The 19698-nt window shown below is 42.8% G+C and overlaps 1 protein-coding gene across 6 annotated transcripts in view; it reads right to left on the reverse strand.

Annotated features, from left to right (window-relative positions):
- The window catches only part of ZNF280D (zinc finger protein 280D), a 97965-nt gene extending 78827 nt beyond the window's left edge, over nt 1-19138 (reverse strand). For 5 of the 6 annotated variants that reach the window (XM_044979776.1, XM_044979775.1, XM_044979780.1 and 2 more), the window contains exons 1-2: nt 18903-19138; nt 13583-13762 (exon numbers count right to left, since the gene is read on the reverse strand). In XM_044979776.1, the coding sequence (XP_044835711.1) occupies nt 13583-13629 (47 nt within the window). In that variant the 5' untranslated portion in view covers nt 13630-13762; nt 18903-19138. Of the gene's footprint in view, nt 1-7026; nt 7208-13582; nt 13763-18902 lie in introns of those variants that run through there. The other variant, XM_044979777.1, reaches the window with a different exon arrangement.
- Nucleotides 19139-19698: the final 560 nt, after the last annotated feature.

Here is a 19698-nt window from a genome sequence, read left to right on the forward strand (position 1 = left end):
CCAATTTCTGTCTTGTTTCCTACTACTGACACCCAGTTACAGGGCCAAATCTACACTAGAGCTCTCACTATTGATTGACAAGATGCCCTTGGCATTATCATCACCTTCCTTTAGATTTGCTCTAAGAAAGGCACTATTGTTTTCACCACAGCATCTTGCCTTATCTACTTGTGGAGATTTCCCACTGGCAGTGCACCAATTGGAAATTAAGCAAAAGCTCAGTGCAGACCCAGCCATGTTGTCCATTCCTCACTTCTCACCCTAGTGCAGTCTCTACTAGAATATGAGACTTCATATGATTTCTCTATTTATTTTGTCTTGCACTATTTTTCTTTGGTTTAACCCTTTTCTGTCATTTTCTTATCCACTTCTTTTTTCTAGCCTCATAATCTGTCTAAATTAGAGACTGTCAACTCTTTAGGGAAGGGACCATTGTTTTTAATTTCTGTAATGTGCCACATGAGGCAAATGGACTTACAATTTGTTCAGCCCTGGCCTACACTTTATACTTAAAAGAATTATGAAATATTATAAGATAGGAATACAGTCTTTAATGCATGAAAACATCATTAAGAAACAAATCAAATAACCATTCAACTGAACAAGTTAAAACGAGATTTTATTACCACCAAACTGGAAATCTGAACTGTGCCTATATCTTGTTCTTTCTCCACCACAGCTCCATCTATTTAGTCCCATGATAGTACAGGTCTAAATTTATTGACACAGAGAAAGAACTTACTTATTTTAAAGACTCCTGATTCTTACTGAATTTTAAATAAGTTCTGTGTAAAGAATTCAAAACTATCCTAGAAACAAGTGTTTCACATGCTGCATCAACTATCTGGCAGCATCAATGTGAGCAGGAAAAACAAACAAACATATTTGACTTTAAATGCAATCCTTAGCTGCCTAAATCACTAGATGCAGCAATAAGAGGTAGCCACAAAATAGGTGCTTATGGCTCTCTGATCCTGAGGCCCATTATATGCTAGGTACGGCATAGCCTGCACTAAGCTATAACAGCTGGTAATGTTTCCCAAAGGGGCCTTTGTGCCAGCATGGGACTGCCAGAGCACAGAAGTACCATCCCTAGATCCCTTTGGATGGTGGAGTAATCTATATCTCAAAACTGATTTATTCCCCACAACAGGAATCCTCAGCATGGCAATTATGTCAGTTTTGCACTCCCTCACTTGGGCTGCAGAATGCACAAAAGGGTCAAAGATTGTGCACTTAGCATATAGTCATCTTTCCCAAGCATTAAGCTTACTATTTTATAGTAACTTAAATTGGGATGGGGAGGTGATGTTAATAAATAGGAATTTGATCAACACAAAGTATACTGAATGGTACTGTGATGAAATGTATACATTTTATTTGAAAAGCACAGTGTAACTTCCACCAAGCTTTCATCATATAATCTGAGTAAAGCTTGAATCCTCTGAGGAGTTTCAAGAATACTGGTTAATTAAAAACTGGCTAAAGAAAGAGTTCACTTCCTGAGCCTCATGAACTTGTTGGGCCCTTCTATTCTGAAAATTATATCCTGCAGAAAGTAAAACCATGAGTTCATAGTGAGAGTTTGAGAGCTCCCTGGGGTTATAATTTTTTTTAAATTACCAAAACAAATCACTCATCATAACTGATTTTTATACAGTATGGAAGCCAATGGAGAAAGTTTTTTATGTTGGCTACTTTCATTCTCCAATATAGCATGTGTAAGACTTCCTAAATAGTATAGGAAAAAGATGTAAAACTGCTCTTTGACATATGCTGCCAAAAACATTCCTGCAATATATTAGGGTCTAATATGGTGGGTGGGGAATGGACTTGGCTAGGCAAATGGTCTTTGTATGGTGTCAGAAAAGATCTTCAACACAATAATGGTTACTTTGCCAAAGACTGAGACCTCTGTGAAATTGTTCAGTTGGTTCAGAAGCATCCACAATCAGGATCATTGAAATACACCTCTACCGCGATACAACACAGCCCGATATAACACAAATTCGGATATAACGCAGTAAAGCAGTGCTTGGGGGGGGGCTGCGCACACCGGCAGATCAAAGCAAGTTCGATATAACGTGGTTTCACCTATAACGCGGTACGATTTTTTGGCTCCCGAGGACAGCATTATATTGGGGTAGAGGTGTAGTAAGTTGTTGCTTTATCTGAAACCACAATCTGTGTCAATTTGTCAGCCAGCTAAAGAAAACTAACTGAACAGCTTCACCACCAGGATCACCACATATAGCCAGTACAAGAGTTCCTTGAATTGTATAAGCAGTTTATTTAAAACAGCATCTTCAGCAAAGTATTCCACTGCTTTGACAAAGACCCTGTTTTGTGTGAAAGGAATCGTTGCTGTGAAGATTCTTTGCTTCCTTTAAAATTATTCAGCTAGCTCAAAAGCTTCACTCCTGAACCAGCTGACAAGAGCAGGTTGAAAAGCTTTGTCAATCAACTTTTCTGAAAAAAGAAGTTTCTAAAAACCCTGTTTATTTAAAAATGTTCATAAACAGACTATATTTTATTTGAAAATTTTCAACCAGATCCACTTTCATTTTATACATTCACCTGTGAATGTCCATTAATGGGGGTGATATCAGAACAAAGTTGATGTACAGGCTTCCATACTGCACAGAAAAATTTCCACAAGTTTTTTGTTTTTTCCTTATGGGATGACTTCATTGTCCATATTTGCTCCAGAAGCACTTCTGGATTAGTGTGTGATCTCATGACCTCTGAAACTATCTGTCTGAAAATAAACTTCTATCATGGTTTCACCATTGCCTCCTAAAGTTCATGTCACAGATCGATCACATGTGAAGGCATTTTGGTGGTCTGCTTATGATGATTAATGGACTTAATTTTAATACTGAATTCTCTGTAAGGAGTATTTTAAACCAGAACCCCAATATCAATGACTTGCTAGGACAGGATGATTCCTTGTTCTTGAATATAGAAACTGTGGTATGTAAGCATATGTGATCAAGTGTCTAGATACGCTCTCTGTATGTTGGCTATACTGTGGGTGGCGGGGAGACGCAATAGCTCAGTGGTTTGAGCATTGGCCTGCTAAACCCTGGGTTGTGAGCTCAATCCTTGAGGAGGCACTTAAGGATCTGGGGCAAAATCAGTACTTGGTCTTGCTAGTGAAGGCAGGGGGCTGGACTCAATGACTTTCAGGATCTCTTCCAGCTCTATGAGATAGGTACATCTCCATATATTATATTAATGTCCCTGTTGTCAAAAAATTCCATTTAGCACATTTTAGACATATTCAGAGTCTGTTAATTTCCTTTACTCTTTGGACATAGTACAGCAATAGACCTGGTTTCATTAGCTGATACTCTCCTAGGAACAAACAATGACCAGGCATTGAAGCCACTTTTCTTTCTTTTTTTAAAATCAGCTTTTATTAAAGTCAATCATGTGTTTGTGCACACAAACTGTGAAAAGAGCATGAGGCATGTTTCTGACCAGTTCTTGAATAACAGATCCCAGAGAATGGTTTTGAGTACTCATTTTAGCTACTGCAAAACTATCCTTGTCAACCCTTTGTTCAGCAAGTGAAAGAGAAGGGGGAAAAAAAACACACACATGGGCTGGAGTGCCACTGCTATGCAAATGACAGCCATTTTACCCAAATTATCTGCCTTATTTCTATCAGAGCCATTGCTTTTCCAGCATTTGGCCAAGATTAAAGCTTGAATGAGAGCTGCTTGAACCTTAATCTCAATAAGGGGGTAGCAATGTTAGAAATTGTGAAGGGGTGGGTAGGAGAAGTATCTGGAGAATACATCTGGGACTGCTTCTATTTTTATTAATGAGGGAGTAAATCCACCCTTTATTCGAAAGGTTTGCTGTTTCACGTGCTTGTGAATCCCAAGCTGCTTCTACAATCTTAGATGGTATTGCTGGCCAAAAGCACTTTGAAACAAATGGATACACATGCCTAGCCATATGCAAGTGTCAGACTCAGACTTCACATCAGGTATCCTGGACTTTAGTCTGGCAGTCACAAATTACTGAGTTTTTTTTTGTTTTCCAATCTTTTATTTAAAAATACCAATAATTAAAAAGGCAAGGCATCTGCAAAACCGGTTTGCTTTCTTCTCTGTGAAGTTTCCCTTTTTCTCAGTAAGAGGACCTCTTCTGAAATTCACTTCCTTTAATGGTGCAGAGTCAAAATTCACCAGGCTTTAAGGAAACATGCACCACACATCTCTTTTCTTAGGCTTCTACAAGGGTTAATATGGATATTCACTGACTGGATATTGACTGCATTTTCAAGAATAACTATTATTTGACTTTTATTTATAAAGCAATTTGTTGAATTAAAACTATACACATTTGCACCAGGAATATGATTGAGAAATAAATATAGGCACAATAACTCATATACTACAATATAATTGTGTTATTTCCGAATTATCAAAGATAAGCAGAGGGCCTATATCATCCAGTTAATTTAAAAGTGAGGTCATATGTTGTTTAACACCTCATGTCAAACACTCCTTATGTACCTCTTTCAAGAAGTTTCTTCCACCTTTTCTAGGGATATCCTTAAAATAAAGGACTGATAAGTAAGGCTGTATGAAAGTTGTTGATTTTTTTTTTTTTATTCAAAAGTAATAGTCATTTCAAATACCATAAAAAAAAGTTTTAGAAAAATTTGGTAGCAGTGTGATGCCAGGTGCCAGGTCACAAAGTTATTGAAACTTGCCAAAACTATACAAAATTGTAGCGTGTAAAAGTTTAAGTTTCCGCAGCAAAATCACAATCTGCACTTTTCTTACAGCCTGACTGACAAATCGTCGACCCAGCTGTCCGTGGTACTGTCATCTTTCAATGGCAAATAAATCAGATATCTTGCTGCATATGCACCTCACATTTCTTTTACCACAGTACTACTAGCTCATTCAGAACACAAATAGTCTTGTAAAGTTTATGCTTTTTAAATAGGCTGAAGCAGGTAACACATTGCATGAGCCTAGTGGTTTCTCTCAATGTTAACAGAACTATTACCCTTGATCCTAGAAACAGAGAATATATTTAAACCAAGCAGTGTAGATTATAGGTTCTCAATCTGTGGGTTTTGATAATGTGTGCGGGAGTCATGAGTATGCTATATTTTCCACACTACCAAATGGGAAGTGGGATCCTGACATAGCAAATGTTAAGAACTAAAAGCATCACCTAAACTTAAATCCTATGCATAACTGATTAGAACTGTGGAGTAAACTTCATTTTCTTAGAAACATGGAAGTGCTCTAAGTTTTAACTTTTAAAACAAGTTTCAAGTTTTCTTCATGGAATGACAAAACGTCTCAAAAGAAGAGGATTGCTGAAAAAAATTAAAAATAAGTATGAGCAGCTAGAAAAAAAAGCTGGCCAATACTGCTACATTTCTGAACAACAAAAACTTAACACTAGTCATGAATGTTCATTACAGCAGCCACAACTGCATCAACTTTTAGGATGATATTACTCAACTCTAATAATCAGACTGCTTGAGCCTGATGAAAGTCAAAAAATCAAATCTGTATCTTATTGAACAAAATCAAGTGAAAACTAAGTTCATGATGGAATATGAGTTTTTGCTTCTCTGCATAGCTGTTCTATCTTCACTTTAATACCATAGATGTATACTCAGCACAGCTGTAATAGGCTTACTAAATATACATGTTCCCATCCTTATTGTATAGTGTAATAATAAGTTTGAGTGTTTACATACTTAAAAGAAACTAAAAAAATTAACAGGTGTTTGAGAAATATTAAATAAGAAGTGGGCAAGAATACAAGGGGAGAAGAACTTTTTTTTTGACATGACAAGCTACAAAAATGTAAAAAGTTACTGAAATCCCTCAGCAATTTATAGTTGATATGTTACCACCTTCAGTGTTCTGAGGAAATTATAGTTTCCATGGGCCTATAAATCCTTTTATGAAATCAGGAAGTAACTATCCTTGCAGAGATGACAGTAAAGCTTTTCAGATTGGCCTTGCTTGTCTGTCAGTTTGTCAGGACAATAGTTAAATGATGTAATGACACTGACTGTTAAACTTTAACATTTGCCCTTTAAGACTTGCTTTAAGAAGCAAAGCTAAATTTTACATCACAAGCCCAAAGTTCAACCTAAATCATCCACCCAGCCACCACTTTACATCTGGTCCACACTACTTCACTTAGCATGATTTAATGGCATATGGACAATTTACTAGGGCAATGTCATGGTTTGCAGGGTCTTGGTTTGTTTTAGAGGCTGTCAAACATTGGGTTAGTGAGGAACATTCTTAAAAGAAACTAAATGATGAATTTTAAGTTTGATGCAAATTTAAAAAAAAATTAAGCATCCATCCCAGTGGTGAAACTTCCCTTTAAAAAGCACCTTCCTGCCTCACTGTCATGAGGTGGTAAGTGCCTCCCAAAGAAAGGCAACGTCACCTTTTGTAAACAAATGAGAAGTTCTCACCCCAAGCTCAAATGGGTGTGAGGTGAAGCCAGGGCAGGGCGCAGAGAGCCTGGGGCAGCAGTGTGGCTCGCTCTGGAACCGTTCTCTTTAACGTGGCCTCAACATGTCCCTCTGACACTCCGTGACCCCGGGTGTCTGAAACTAGGGCTGGGTTTGGCGTCGGGCAGGAAGGGGTTGTATGGGGATCAGAAACCTGCTTGCACAGCTAGAAGAACGGGGAGGGAGGATCAGTAACACCCATTCACAAACTATACGGGAGGCACCGACAAAGCGCGGACACGGCAGGATGAGCCCTGGAAGCTCCCGTCCCCCGCTTCAAGCGGAGACTAACAGGCTCGCTAGAAAGCCTGCGAGCCCCAGAGCTCGCCGGTCCGGGCAAGGCGGGGGCGCTACAAGGCCACGCTCCGAGCCAAGATGGCGTCGGTCTCATAGGCGACAATCCCACCGGTGGCCCACCCGCCGCTAAGCTGCAGCAACTCCCTCCGCACGGGAAGGCCCTAAGCAGGCCGTCCCTGCGCGGAGGGGACAGAAGGAGCGCGCCGGCTTACCGTGCTGCGCGCGTGAAGAGGCCGCGGCAGGCTCGCTCCCTGACTGACTGGGGGATGGGATGGGAGGGGGCTGCTCCGGCGGAGGATCCTCACATTGCCTAGCCGCGGCGCCCAACCTCAGCCTCCTGCCACTGCAGCCGCCGCTACTGGGAAAGGAGGAGGGGGGGGTGTTTGCCGAACCCGGCGCGCTGGCTGATGGGTAAAGTGCAGGTCAGCCCCACAGAAGCGCCTTCTTTCCGGCAGCCGGCGGGGTGGGGGCGGGGCAGCGCGGGGGAGGCCGGCACAATGCACGCAGCGCCATGTGCCGGGCCTCACACCCTGCAGCGCGCAGGGCAGGCCTTGCCTGTAGGCCGCACCCTCGGAGCTTTCCCTGGCCAGGGGAACTCTGCTGCAACACAGTACTCCTCCCCTCTCGCCCACCTGGGGCAGGACTCAGAAGCAAGCCCCCCCTACATCCTCTACTCATCCCAGCACCCATAGAGACACAGCCAGGGAGTGGGCTGGGCCACTGCTGCCCCACCAGCACCCCAGGGACACATGCCATCAGGGCTGTCCTTAGGCATATGCAGAATATGCAGCTGCACCAAACTGCCCCAAATTTCATGATGCCCTACACAGCTGCATGCTTCATATGTGGCAGTGCCAGCGGACAGCCCCATTCCCCAGCTAGCCCCCCTGTCGAGTGTTCCCAGTGCAAGGGGCAGGGACATTCCTAGGGGGTGCAGGGCCAGGGACAATTCCCTCTGCCCCAGCCCTGTCTCTTCCTGCCTCCATTTTCCACCCCTTTTCCCAAGCCCCCTCCCCCAGCAATGGATGGGGCCCAGGGGATGAGCAGGGGGGCCTGATGCTGGCAGCAGGAGTTAGGCCTACCCCCGCCCTCACTGGCCGTGGCAGGAAGCGGAGCAACCCAGCCCCATCCCGCTCCACGCCACTGGCTTCCTGCTGTGTTGGTGAGTGGGGGGAGGAGGGGCAAGGGCGGACCCCAAACCTCATCCCTGAGCAACAAGGCTGGGGCGGGGGGGAGATGAGCAGGCTGGGGCCGGGTCATTCCGCTTCCTTCTGCTGGTGCCAGGTCCCCTGCTAATCCCCCGGGCCGATCTGGGCATGTGGGGCCCCCCAAAGCAGCCCCCCACAGCTCCTGCCTCCACAGCCCTTGAGCACAGCCCAGACCCTCTGCGGGGGAAGGGGGAGCAAAAGCAGGTGCTCGGGCAGTGTACGGCACGATAATTGGTAGGAATGGGGCTGCATGCCCTGGCGTGAGCTGCCCTCGTATTATCAAGGGACTCAGGCCACCTCATGAACCAAACCCACAGGAAGCCCAAATCACAGAAAGAGACTGATGCCTTGCACCAGGAAGCCTAGATTGCACCGTGTACCAGGTCTACAGATGCAGGATGTATGCCACAGAGTAAGCCAGGTTCACAGCACAGCCAACAGCATCCGTAGCACCAGGCACAGACAGGTCCCTGAGAAAGCCCAGACTGGGATATTCCTTTCCGCACACAATACAATCAACCACAATTACCAATAACTCCCTGTGTGATATACCTATGATCAGAATATTAGTCCACTTCAGGGAAAGTTGTACCTTCAGTAAATACAAAGTGCAACAATCTGCCAAGTATAGTGAACTAATGGAACGCAAAATATGAAACTTTAACACTACATGTACATTGTATAATAGCTGTATGCACGTTTTCATTAACAGGTATAAAATGAGTGAAAATGAGAAAAATATTTAAATCTGACAATATTCATGTCTAAATATTTGCATATATATTTGTTATTGTTCATGTCATTTCAGTCTCCTTGTCCCATTCTGCTTGCCCAGCTACTCCCAGTTCCCCTCTCTAAGCTCCTCATCTGATCCATCTCTTCTCCCACAACTCCAAACTGGCTCCCATTCCTAATCTCTATCCCCAGGCTCCTCATCCAGTCTCAGTCCCTCCACGACCAGCCCTCCCCAACTCCTTGCCCCAGTCTTCCCACTCCCTGACTCTTTGTCCCAGTGTCTTTGCCCAGCCGGTCCCAGTTCTCCCCCTGCATGGCATGTCATTGTCTGGATGGTCTCCCCATTTCCATTTCCCCCTCACTGACTCATCTCAGTATCCTTGTTCAGCCAATCACAGTCTCTCCCCCACCCTACTCCAAGCCACCTCTTTGTTCAATCAGTCCCAGTCTCCCCTCCCTACCCCCTTTGGCTCCCAGTCACAGCCTTCCTTCCACCACCACCCCAAGCTCCAAGTCTCAGCCTCCTTACCAAACTAGTACCAATTTTTTCCCCACCCTCCAGTTTCCATCTCACCATACTCCTGCCCCAATTACACAAAAGGAGCTGTAAGATGATTGAGCATACTCCATTGTTTTGAGGAGTTGGTGCATGCTCAGTTTGGTTAGTAGTAGGAGCTGTGAGGTCAGTCTGTATTCTGTGGTTCCACGGCCGGCTGGGAATATTACTTGGTGACTCCTTCATGGAGCTATGAGCATGTTTCATGAACTCTCCTGACACCTATCCTTTTGCAGTGTGAGGGAGATCCTCATCTATGTAGAGTGTATCAGGTTGCAGCCCTTCTTCTGGCTCCTCCAGAACTTCCTACTGAGGTTCTGACTGCACTTCTCCCCTCATCTCCTGATTTTTGCACACTCCATCTGCAGCCCCATTATGTCACGAGACATCCTCATCAAGTTCCTCCTGACACTGGCCAAGACAATCATCCATTACAGCAGGAGGAGAAAACTGGGTGGAGAGTTGCTCTGCAACTGTGGAGCCTGCTTCCGTTCCTTTATCCAACCACATCTCCAGGCAGAGTTACTCTGGGCGGTGTCCACTGACTCCTCAGACACTTTTGAGAAGCAGTGGGTGATGTGAAGCGTTCTCTGCTTGTTGTCCCCTTCCAGTTCCCTGATTTTTACCCAGGCTGTGACCATCCCTGTTTCTTCATTTGTAGTCCCCACTATTCAGTTGTGGTCCAAGTTCACTAGTCCCTCTCCCCTGGCTAATGAGGGCCTTTAGCTTCATCTCCCACTACCCACAGTAGGTGCTAGGAGCGATGAGAGGCAACAAGCATGTTTAGTGAGGAACAGAATCTTTAGAGATTTTAGTAACCAAGACGTAAGTCTCTAGTTAGTGATGGATCCACACTATTGTGCTATGCCCCCAGCTTTGGAACAGTGTGCAAGACCCCTAAGGGGTCTCCCTCTTCCTGCACAGGATAAGCTACATGACCTCACCATCTCCTCAGACTGAATCTCTGGGATTCCAGCACTCTTGCTTCACAGCATGAGCTCTGTTCAGTGAGTCCAAATGAGAGAGATTCCTGGTAGAGACTTGTGCATTCTTCCAGAAGTTCCAGGATTAATGCACCTCATCATGCGTTTGCAGTGACACTCAAACAGCATTGTCAAAACTCTACAGTTTACTAGTCAACTGGAACACAGCATAGGAGTCATTAGGTTAGTGTAGAGAAATGAAGGTTAAAGCATAGACATTCTGGTCAGCACAGAAACCCAGCCAAGCTATAGTGAATACCATTGTTCAAGCTCCATGTGCCTCTGAGTCCGACCTTCTTGGTCAGTTCCCAGGTGAAAACAAACACTTCTTCCAACAGCTAACTCTTATTCCCCCACCTCACACCTTCCCAGTCCTTTGTTCTCAAGTTAGGGAATGTTGCTGAGCATTCCTGCTGAGCTTTCCTGCAGAGAGGTGGGGAAATCCATCTCCTCCAGATCATTACTTGCTAGGTGTCACTGTCTGGTGATTGCCTTTGCCATGTCTTCAGAGATTCTCCACTGATATGGGGTCAGCCTCAGGCAGTCCTTCTTCAATGACCCATTTAGACTCAGACAGCAAGGCAACATTCACACTCATGTTTCTTAGGCCTGGTCTATACTAAAAAGTTAGGTCAAAGGAACTCACCTTAAGTTGACCTGTTAATGAATGTGTCAACACTACCAGGTTCTTTACGCTGACCTAAGTCACCTCTAATGTCTATTTCTGTAATCCACCTCTGCGAGAGGCGTAGCACTTACTTCAATTTTCATGGGTTGACTGTGAGGTAGTGCAGACGCAGCGTTGTGTAATTTTACTTAATTGGCCTCCAGGTGGTGTCCCACAATGCTCATCAGTGACCGTTCTGGAGATCATTCTCAACTCTGCTGCATTGGAGCTAGATACACAGGAAACAGCCCCTCCCCTGCTAAAGCCCCGGGAATGTTTGATTTCCCATTTCCTGTTTGATTAGCATTGGGAGCATGCCAGCTTGAGCACAGCTGATCATGGAGACTACAAGCCCCAAACACGCTCCAGCCTGGTCTACACAGGAGGTGGTAGATCTCATCGCTGTGTGGGGAGAAGAGTCTGTGCAGGCAGAGCTCTGATCCAGCAGAAGAAACGCTGACATCTATGCAAAGATTGCTCATGGAATGGAGGAGAAGGGCTACATGAGGGACACTATGTTTCATGTGGCAGACCCTATTTCGGCTCTGGAAATACTGCAGGAGAAGGCGTGAGGTGTTTGAGATGCTCACAGCAAGAGTGCACAACTGAGCAGGCTCCATGCTTCTGGGGTTATGGCATATGTGTGGCAGATTTAATGTGTGAAAACCACTTGGTTGTTTGCCATTGATGAAAGGGAGGGAGCATGTTGCATCATGGGATACCGACGCAATGTTCCCATTCTCCCTTGCAACAACGTTTTGGTCCCATGAGGCATTGCACAAACTTCCCAAAACACACTGTGGCAAGTTGCACTTTGGCACAGCTACCCACAATGCACTGATGCTAGTGAGGATGCACTCTCTCAAGACAATGAGCATGGTGTGGCCATGCACAATCAACTTAATTAATTTGGAGGCTCAAGGTCAAATTAGATAAAGTCGACTTAATTTTGTAGTGTAGACAAGCCCTTAGCCTGCTCTGAGAACAAACAATTGTTTTTTACTCACTGGATAACACTACTACATATAGGGGAAACTGAGGAACACACAGGATTCATAAAAATATTACCAAAATTCCCACTTCATCACAGTGAGCATGTGTAAAGTGCAGTTTTTCAAAGGTCTATAATTTGGCCAAATTTGGGCAGTTTTTCAGAGAGCAAAAGGCACTTCCCTGATACAAAGGCCACCCCTTGCCAAATGTCAAGTTCCTTCTTCAAAACATGAGGACCCTAGAGTGGTACAAAGAACAGGTCACCAGAAAAGGCCTTGTTCTAAAAGTTTTGGCTGAAGTTTAAAAAAAATAATTCAGTCTGAAGCTGACACCAGGCATGGAAAATACAGCTCAAATGGTTAAAGTTTGGCAAAGTTATAAGCAACTGAAAATATGGTCTGATAATGGTATGTGTCAGGCAGCCGCAATAGGTGGCAGTACCATCCCCACATTTAAGAGACTTTTTTAAAATGATTTTGGCAACTTATTTTAAGAAGTGATGAGAGTTTGCTTCTATTACTGCTTCATTTTATTGAGGAAAGACTGAATTCATTTATTGTTGAAAGAAAATGGGCTTAATTGCTTAAATATCTACTGACTCATATTGTAATAGTGCATTCTATTAGCTGTATGAATCCTCTGAAGGATATCAGGATAGACTAGGAACCTCTAAGGCTATTTGCACAACCTTGTCTTGCAAGTGGATTGAATTGCGCACTCTGTTAATTTGAGTAGGAAGTTGTAAGTCCTCCAATTTAGAGGTTAGCCCATACTACATTACCTCAATAGGCAAAACTGGGAGTGTATGTTTGGTTTCTGTGACGATTTTAATGTAATTTTGTAAGCTTGCAGAAAGGAAGCTTCTGGGAAGACAGTGTCAGAAGGAAACCCTTCAACAGTGGTTAATTGCAGGAGATGATTATATTTCATGCAATTGGATGTCATGCACTTTGTCAACTATGATAATAAGGCTGAACTTCAAACCTGATTAGTCTGAACTACTGCTTCTGGTCTGCTACCTAATTATGAGAGCTCTTGCTCTCTCCGAACGTTTTCATCATAGTCATCTCATGACAGCTTTTATATTGACCATTCAGATGCCTGAAGAGATCGATTGATTGTGATGTCCCTCAGTGGACTAAAATTCTCTCAAGAAAGAGCTTTAGTTGTTTGCCACAGAGGAAACAATAGATTAAAGTTACCCCAATAACTTGTAGGGATAAAGCTCTAGCTGATTGTGTGTTAGTATAATTGTGCCCCACTGGTCCAGCTGGCACAGTCTACTGTGACAGCTGTTAATTCTGACAAATGTCAGAGTTGACAGCTCCCTCAGATAGCAGACTTCTTCCTTAGTCTATTGTCTAACATCCCCTCAGCCTGTTATTCCACTGTTATGTACTCCTCATGTTCTTCTCTCCTTCAGAAATATCTCTCAACCATAGCCCCTTGCCTTACCTCCGCAATCTTCTTCTCCTGCCCTTCAGGTTTTCAACTTGTGAACCAGCAGCTCTGGATTGCCAGCTGAAATTGCAATCTGTCACCTCCGCACCACACATCTCCATCAATCCCCTCCTTCCTCAAGCTTTTCCCCCCACCACCATGCCTTTATATGTTCTTTCCCCTCACCTCAGATGATACTCCAGACTCTGACTGCCAATCAGCTGGTGAACCATAATGGTTTACCATCTGATACTTTTACTCTGACAAAGCCCAACTGGAATTTCAGGCAAAAATGGGGGAACTCGGAGCTGCATTCCTCAAAGTTCATCAGCTGCCAGCTTCTTCCCTCCTCTGGCTCCTCCAAACCTAATTGGAGGGAACAACAGGCTAGATTAATAGATTTCAAGGACAGAAGGGACAATTGTAATCATCTAGTGCATTGATACTAAGACCTCAGTGGTTCAGGAGCCAAATTAGTGATCAGTGTTACCCAATCTCTTCCAATCTCCTCTTTTAAGACAGGCCCTCTCATCTCCTGATCATCCTAGTAGCTAATTAGAGCTAAGGGCCAAAATTGCCAGACTCAGGAGTCAGAAGTTAGGGTCCTAAAATCCATATTTAGGTACAGGCCCACTCAGAGATTCAGAGAGGCCCGGGTCACTTCCAGCTTTTGAGGCCCCTACCCATAATAAAAATAAAAAATGACGACACATGAAAACAAAATAAGGCATCAAAAAAAGAGCGAGACATAATTTGAATTTTTTTATTTAACAAATGCTTTTCTAGCCTTTTTCTGTGTAAATGCACTGACTATTGAGGAAAATTCTAGCTTTCGTGCAATGTCACAGTTGATATTAAGCATGGCGAGTTTTCATTGCGGAGTTTTCATTAAAACGCTCGTGTCCCATAGTAGAATGGTGATAGTTCTTTACCTGCTTCAACACACTGAAGGTGCGTCCACCTGAAGCCACTGATGCAGGCAAACTGACAAAAAAAATGCAATGCAATTGTGATATTAAGAAAGACTGCAGAGAGTCCAAGTTTGAGTATTTCTTGAAGCAATTCCATTGGCTTGCAATCCAACTTAAAATTCATTGAATATATTTGTTTGAGGAAGATGACCTCATCACTGAGATCTTTTGAGATTTCGTTGTTGTACTGTTGCTGAAATTGTTCAGCTGCAGAAAGCAGATCTTCATTACTTAGTATGTTGAACTGCCAAAGAAACCCCAAAAGGGTACAAATTAGTTGCAGTGACTCAAATCGACGTGTAAGACCTGACTGAATAGAGTCAATCATGACAAGAAAGACATTGACCTTATAATGCTGCTCAGCATCAGATTCAGTAGGCAAGTTGCAATTGGTGGAGAACTCAGATGAAATGCCAATATTCTGTGCTACTAATTTGGACTCAGTCAGGATCGCATTCCATTGTTCATGAATCTGTTGAATGTCATCGATAAGACTTTCAATGTTATCCGTCTCAACATAAGTGTAGCATTGCATGCTTCAATTACCAGATTAGTTTGGTGGATCATTGTAAGTAGCTTCGTCAACAAAGATCCCATCAGAATGCATTCAAATGTGGACATGTGCTTCTGAATAGTCTGAAGTTCAGTTTGAGCCTGTGCAGTGAGTTTGAGGGATTCAAGCTCATTTAAAGCCTTTCTCACTGAATTCAAATGCTGTGCAACTGGGTCAGAATTTCCCACCTTTGTGGACTGCTACTGAAGAGATTGTACATTTGCTGAACAATTCCAAAGTAAGTAATTGCCTCCTTTCATGACAGCACAGTCAACACCTACAAGGTTTAGGGTGTGGTTTCCACAGCTGGAGAAAATACAGTTTGAATTATGCTTAAGCAGAACTGCTTGTACACCTTTGTACTTCCCAGCCATATCAGATCTATTGTCATAGGCTTGACCAATGCAGACTTGAAAATCTAACTTAAAACATTCTAGAATTGCTAGTACTCAAGCAGCAATTTCTTTTCCAGTTTTTCTCGTGAAATTAACAAAAATAAAGCTTTCTTCAATTGAAAATTTTGAGCTGTCTACAATCTTAACATACTGAATAACCATAGTAGTCTGTTCCTTGTGAGAACAATCTGGAGTGACATCAACACTGATTGAAAAATACTTGGCATTTTGAATCTCATCAAGAATTGTTGTTTGTACGAATGACTCACATAGCTCAATAAACTCATTTTGTATGCATGTGGAGAGATAATGGACTTGCATGTGCTTTTGTCTCTCTTGCGATTCTTGAACATATTTAACATGCTCTGATAAAAGTGGGTCATATTTGCTGAGGAGCTCAACTATGCCTAGAAAGTTTCCATTTGCACAATCACCAATACATTGACTGGAACCAAAGAAAGCCAATCCCCGCTCAGAAAGAAAAAGGATGACATTCAGGATGTGCTCAAAAAGTTTTATTTTCCAGTTATTAGTTTCTGTAGAGAGTTCAGTCAAGAGTAAATTCTCAACTGAACTTTCAGCTGATGCTGCCCTACTGGCTGATTTCCGTGCAACATAGTTTTTTTGTGTGATGTTGAACTCTCATTTGATGGAATTCGTTCTTTCAACTTCCTCCAACCTCTGTTGATGCTCCATCCTCATTGATCAGAGAGAACGGATGCATTTGTAGCACTTTTGTTCAAAATTAAGCTGGGTGCTCACTACAGAGACTGGTTATGCTAGAATACAGAAAAACAGTTTCTTGTGCAGGTCTCACCATTTGGAAGAGTTTTTGTCAGCAGACGAGTAGGGAAAGCATGATTATCAGCATCTCGTGGAATGTTACTTAGAATTTCAAAACAACTAATTTGAAAAAAGACTGCATTTGGGCAGCATTGCTCTTCTCAATAATTCCAATGTCAGTCACAGTCAAACCTGTAGTACTCGTGAATTGCTTTTGCTGCGTAAGGTCTACATCTTCCTGTTGCTGTTGAGTTTCTTGATCGTACACAGGATTTTCTGCTGCATCTGTTACTGTTGGCACATCTCCTTCATGACTACTGTCCTCATGTTCAGGTATTTGCATTGAAATATCACCTGTTGCAGTTGCGGAGTTTTCATTATCTGTAGCATTGTTTGTTGGGCAAGGTGTGTTTTCCAGTGGTTTGAGAAATGAAGTTGTCATCTTTGAGCTCTTAGCTGCTGCTTCACTCAATTGTTTTTGCCGTCTTTTGCTTGCACCACTTTCAAATCTCCTCTTCATAGTGATCTATCTGGTCAATATGTGGCCTATCCACACTTGAAATATTCTGCTGTAAATAAGTAGCTTACTTACACTTGAAATCTTCTACAGTAAAGATGTAAACAAATGCTGAATGGTACACAAATGCTGAAGACTTAAAATGAAGGAATATTAATTAAGAACACAAAATGAAACAGTCAGACAGGTTATTATCCTTATCACTAAATCAAAACTCAAGCATGCAAGGTATAATATAACAGGCTGCGCTAAAGACAAAGGGATGACATATATATATTGTGACAAAGTTCCTCCTCTATCTTGGTGGGTCCTGTGTTTATTGGCGTATTTGTTCGCCTCAGAGATTCACCATGTGGGTCAGGAAACAGCCCAGAGACCTTCCCCTCTGGTAGAACCTGCAGTCCAGGACAACTCCTGTGTCTGATCAGGAGTTGGGAGGTTTGGAGGGAACCCGGGCCCGCCCTCTACTTCGGGTTCCAGCCCAGGGCCCTGTGGACTGCAGCTGTCTAGAGTGCCTCCTGGAACAGCTGGCTCCAGGTGTCCTAATTAGCCTGCCTGCCTTAATTGGTTCCAACAAGTTCCTGCTTGTTCTGGAACTGCCCCTGTTACCTTACCCAGGGAAAAGGGATCTACTTAATCTGGGACTAATATATCTGCCTTCTAACTCTCTTCTGTATCCATCTGGCCTGACCCTGTCACAATTAGGGTGACCAGACAGCAAGTGTAAAAATCGGGACAGAGGATGGGGGGTAATAGGAGCCTATATAAGAAAAAGCTCCAAATATCGGGACTGTCCCTATAAAACCGGGACATCTGGTCACCCTAGTCACAATATATAGTAAACACAGGCACGTATACAGACAGAGGGATAATGTCCACAAATTTCAAACATGTGTCCTCACGAAACTCACTGTACAAAATTGTCCTCACTAATTTTCACCTTGAATCTGGGCCTATAGACTACGAAAGCCTATGATGATGGCCAAGCTACCAAGCTAGGGCTCAACCAACCAGTCACCTCTTTTAGCTACCATATGAGGTAATAATGAGGGATTCTCACACATAAATAATTCCTTAGTCAACTACACATAAAACTATAAAGACACTAAAATGTAACAGTTCTCTACCTTTCAACACGCACTTGATCCAGCACCAGCCATTAGTAGTGGTTTGTTTATATAATCAGCTGATCTGAGAGGACACGTTCATCACAGTCTAATCTTATGTCATCAGAACCGATATATTTTTATTAATATTTATGAACATTTTAAACTCTTTAATATGTCTTTTACCAAATCACATTTCTTATTTGCTTAAATTTGCAGCTCTAAGCTGAGAGTGTGTGTCACATTTTGGTCCAATAGGGATGCACATAAAAACAAGTTGCGAAACTTATCAAATGCCAAAAAATTAACAAGTGTCTAAATTTGAGGCCACCTTTGAGCTTGAGGCCCAGACCAAATAGCCCTCCTTCCCTTCCTGCCTCTGATTGGCCCTGTTTAGGTACCTAAAAAGAAGTGGTTTGATTTGCTTAGGTTCTGGGCACCTTTGTTATCAGTCGAATTTGTTAGTGCTCAACATTTCTGAAAAGTAAGGCCACTTCTATTTAGGTACCTAAATATAGATAGATTTTAGGACTGTGACTTCAGACACCCAGGTTTGAAAGTGTTGGTTAAGGAGCCCAATTTCTGTTCTCACTTTCATGTAAAGCAGAAGTAACTTCTTAGAAGTCAATGGAATTACACTAGTGTAAGGCTGTCTCTACACTTATCATGACATGTAAAATATAGGAACTACATATATAGTTACACACACCAGTGAAAGGGAGGCTGCATCCACACATGTCACTGCAATGTGTAGCTACATGCAGCAGGGGAAGTCTCCAGCAGTCGGGAGGCAGCAACACACTATACTGCTAAAAATAGCCAGTAGACAGAAGAGGCACTGCTTGGGTGTGTAGAGAGAGCCATGTAGGGTATATACCACAGGGTTTAGATGTGTATATATCACAGGGCACTCTGCTCTACTTTTCTCACTTAAGCCATGGCTCACCATCAACACAGCTATTTATGCTAGCTGGGCATGCAGTGTCTGTATTCTACATGCCACCGTAAGTGAAGACATACCTTAAATGAGAGGAGAATCAGGCCCTCATAGTTAATCGTTTGGGAGGGGCGGGGGAGTAAACGGGAGAATATTTTGAACTAAAGTCAAGTCTCAGGCTTCAGACATCAGTTAATCCATTTGTACTCTCAGTGCCGCAAGAAGCACTCAGCTTCACATATACCTTCACATGCTAGATTTCTCAGTGCATTTCTCTTGGTGCTCTCCTTTTATTCTCGGATTCATTCTGTTGATTTCTTCTAGTCCATCTTTTTCCCCATAGCCCCCTTAACGACAGTCTCATTAAACACTTTACACTGTGTCTTGCTAACTTCCCTCCCTGCCTGGTCTGATTCATTCCTCCTGAAAAGGGTCCTGAAGTCATTGCATTTTCTTTGGTCTCCTCCTCTCTCCAACTGTCATTCCCAACTGCCATGGAATCTTCCACACCCAACATTCTCCCCATGAAGGAACAAAACATTCTGTTCTCTGTGGTGAGATTCATATGCGGAGGGATACACACAAGGCTGAAAGCACCATTTATGCCCTTAATGGGTTTGTGCAGGCTCCCTGCACAGCATTAAATTGCGCCCTGTTTAATTAAAGGATAGCGGAGAAACCATTTCTTAATTTTAACTTTTAAAAACTGGATTAACTAAAAAAAAATCATTTAGTTGAAAATGCCTCACTGTAAGTACACTGTAAGCACTGTACAGTGCTGTAAATTTGAGGAAGACAAATTACATTCTTCATACAAAATAGAGGTCAAATCCCTGCTCTAAATTTAAAAATGGAACCCAACCTTTTTATATGTAATATTTATAAAATAAATCTTTAACATACCATTTTAGGTACGCCTTCTCAAGTGTGCAGGTTTAAAATGTGCTTTATATGGACAGGCTTGAATTAAATGGATTGAATTATATGGACAGGATTACTTCAATGCCTATTGAAATAAACACCAAAGGGTTGAATCCAGC

This window comes from Mauremys mutica, chromosome 11 (assembly GCF_020497125.1).
Source record: "Mauremys mutica isolate MM-2020 ecotype Southern chromosome 11, ASM2049712v1, whole genome shotgun sequence".
In the NCBI taxonomy this organism is placed as follows: Eukaryota; Metazoa; Chordata; order Testudines; family Geoemydidae; genus Mauremys; species Mauremys mutica.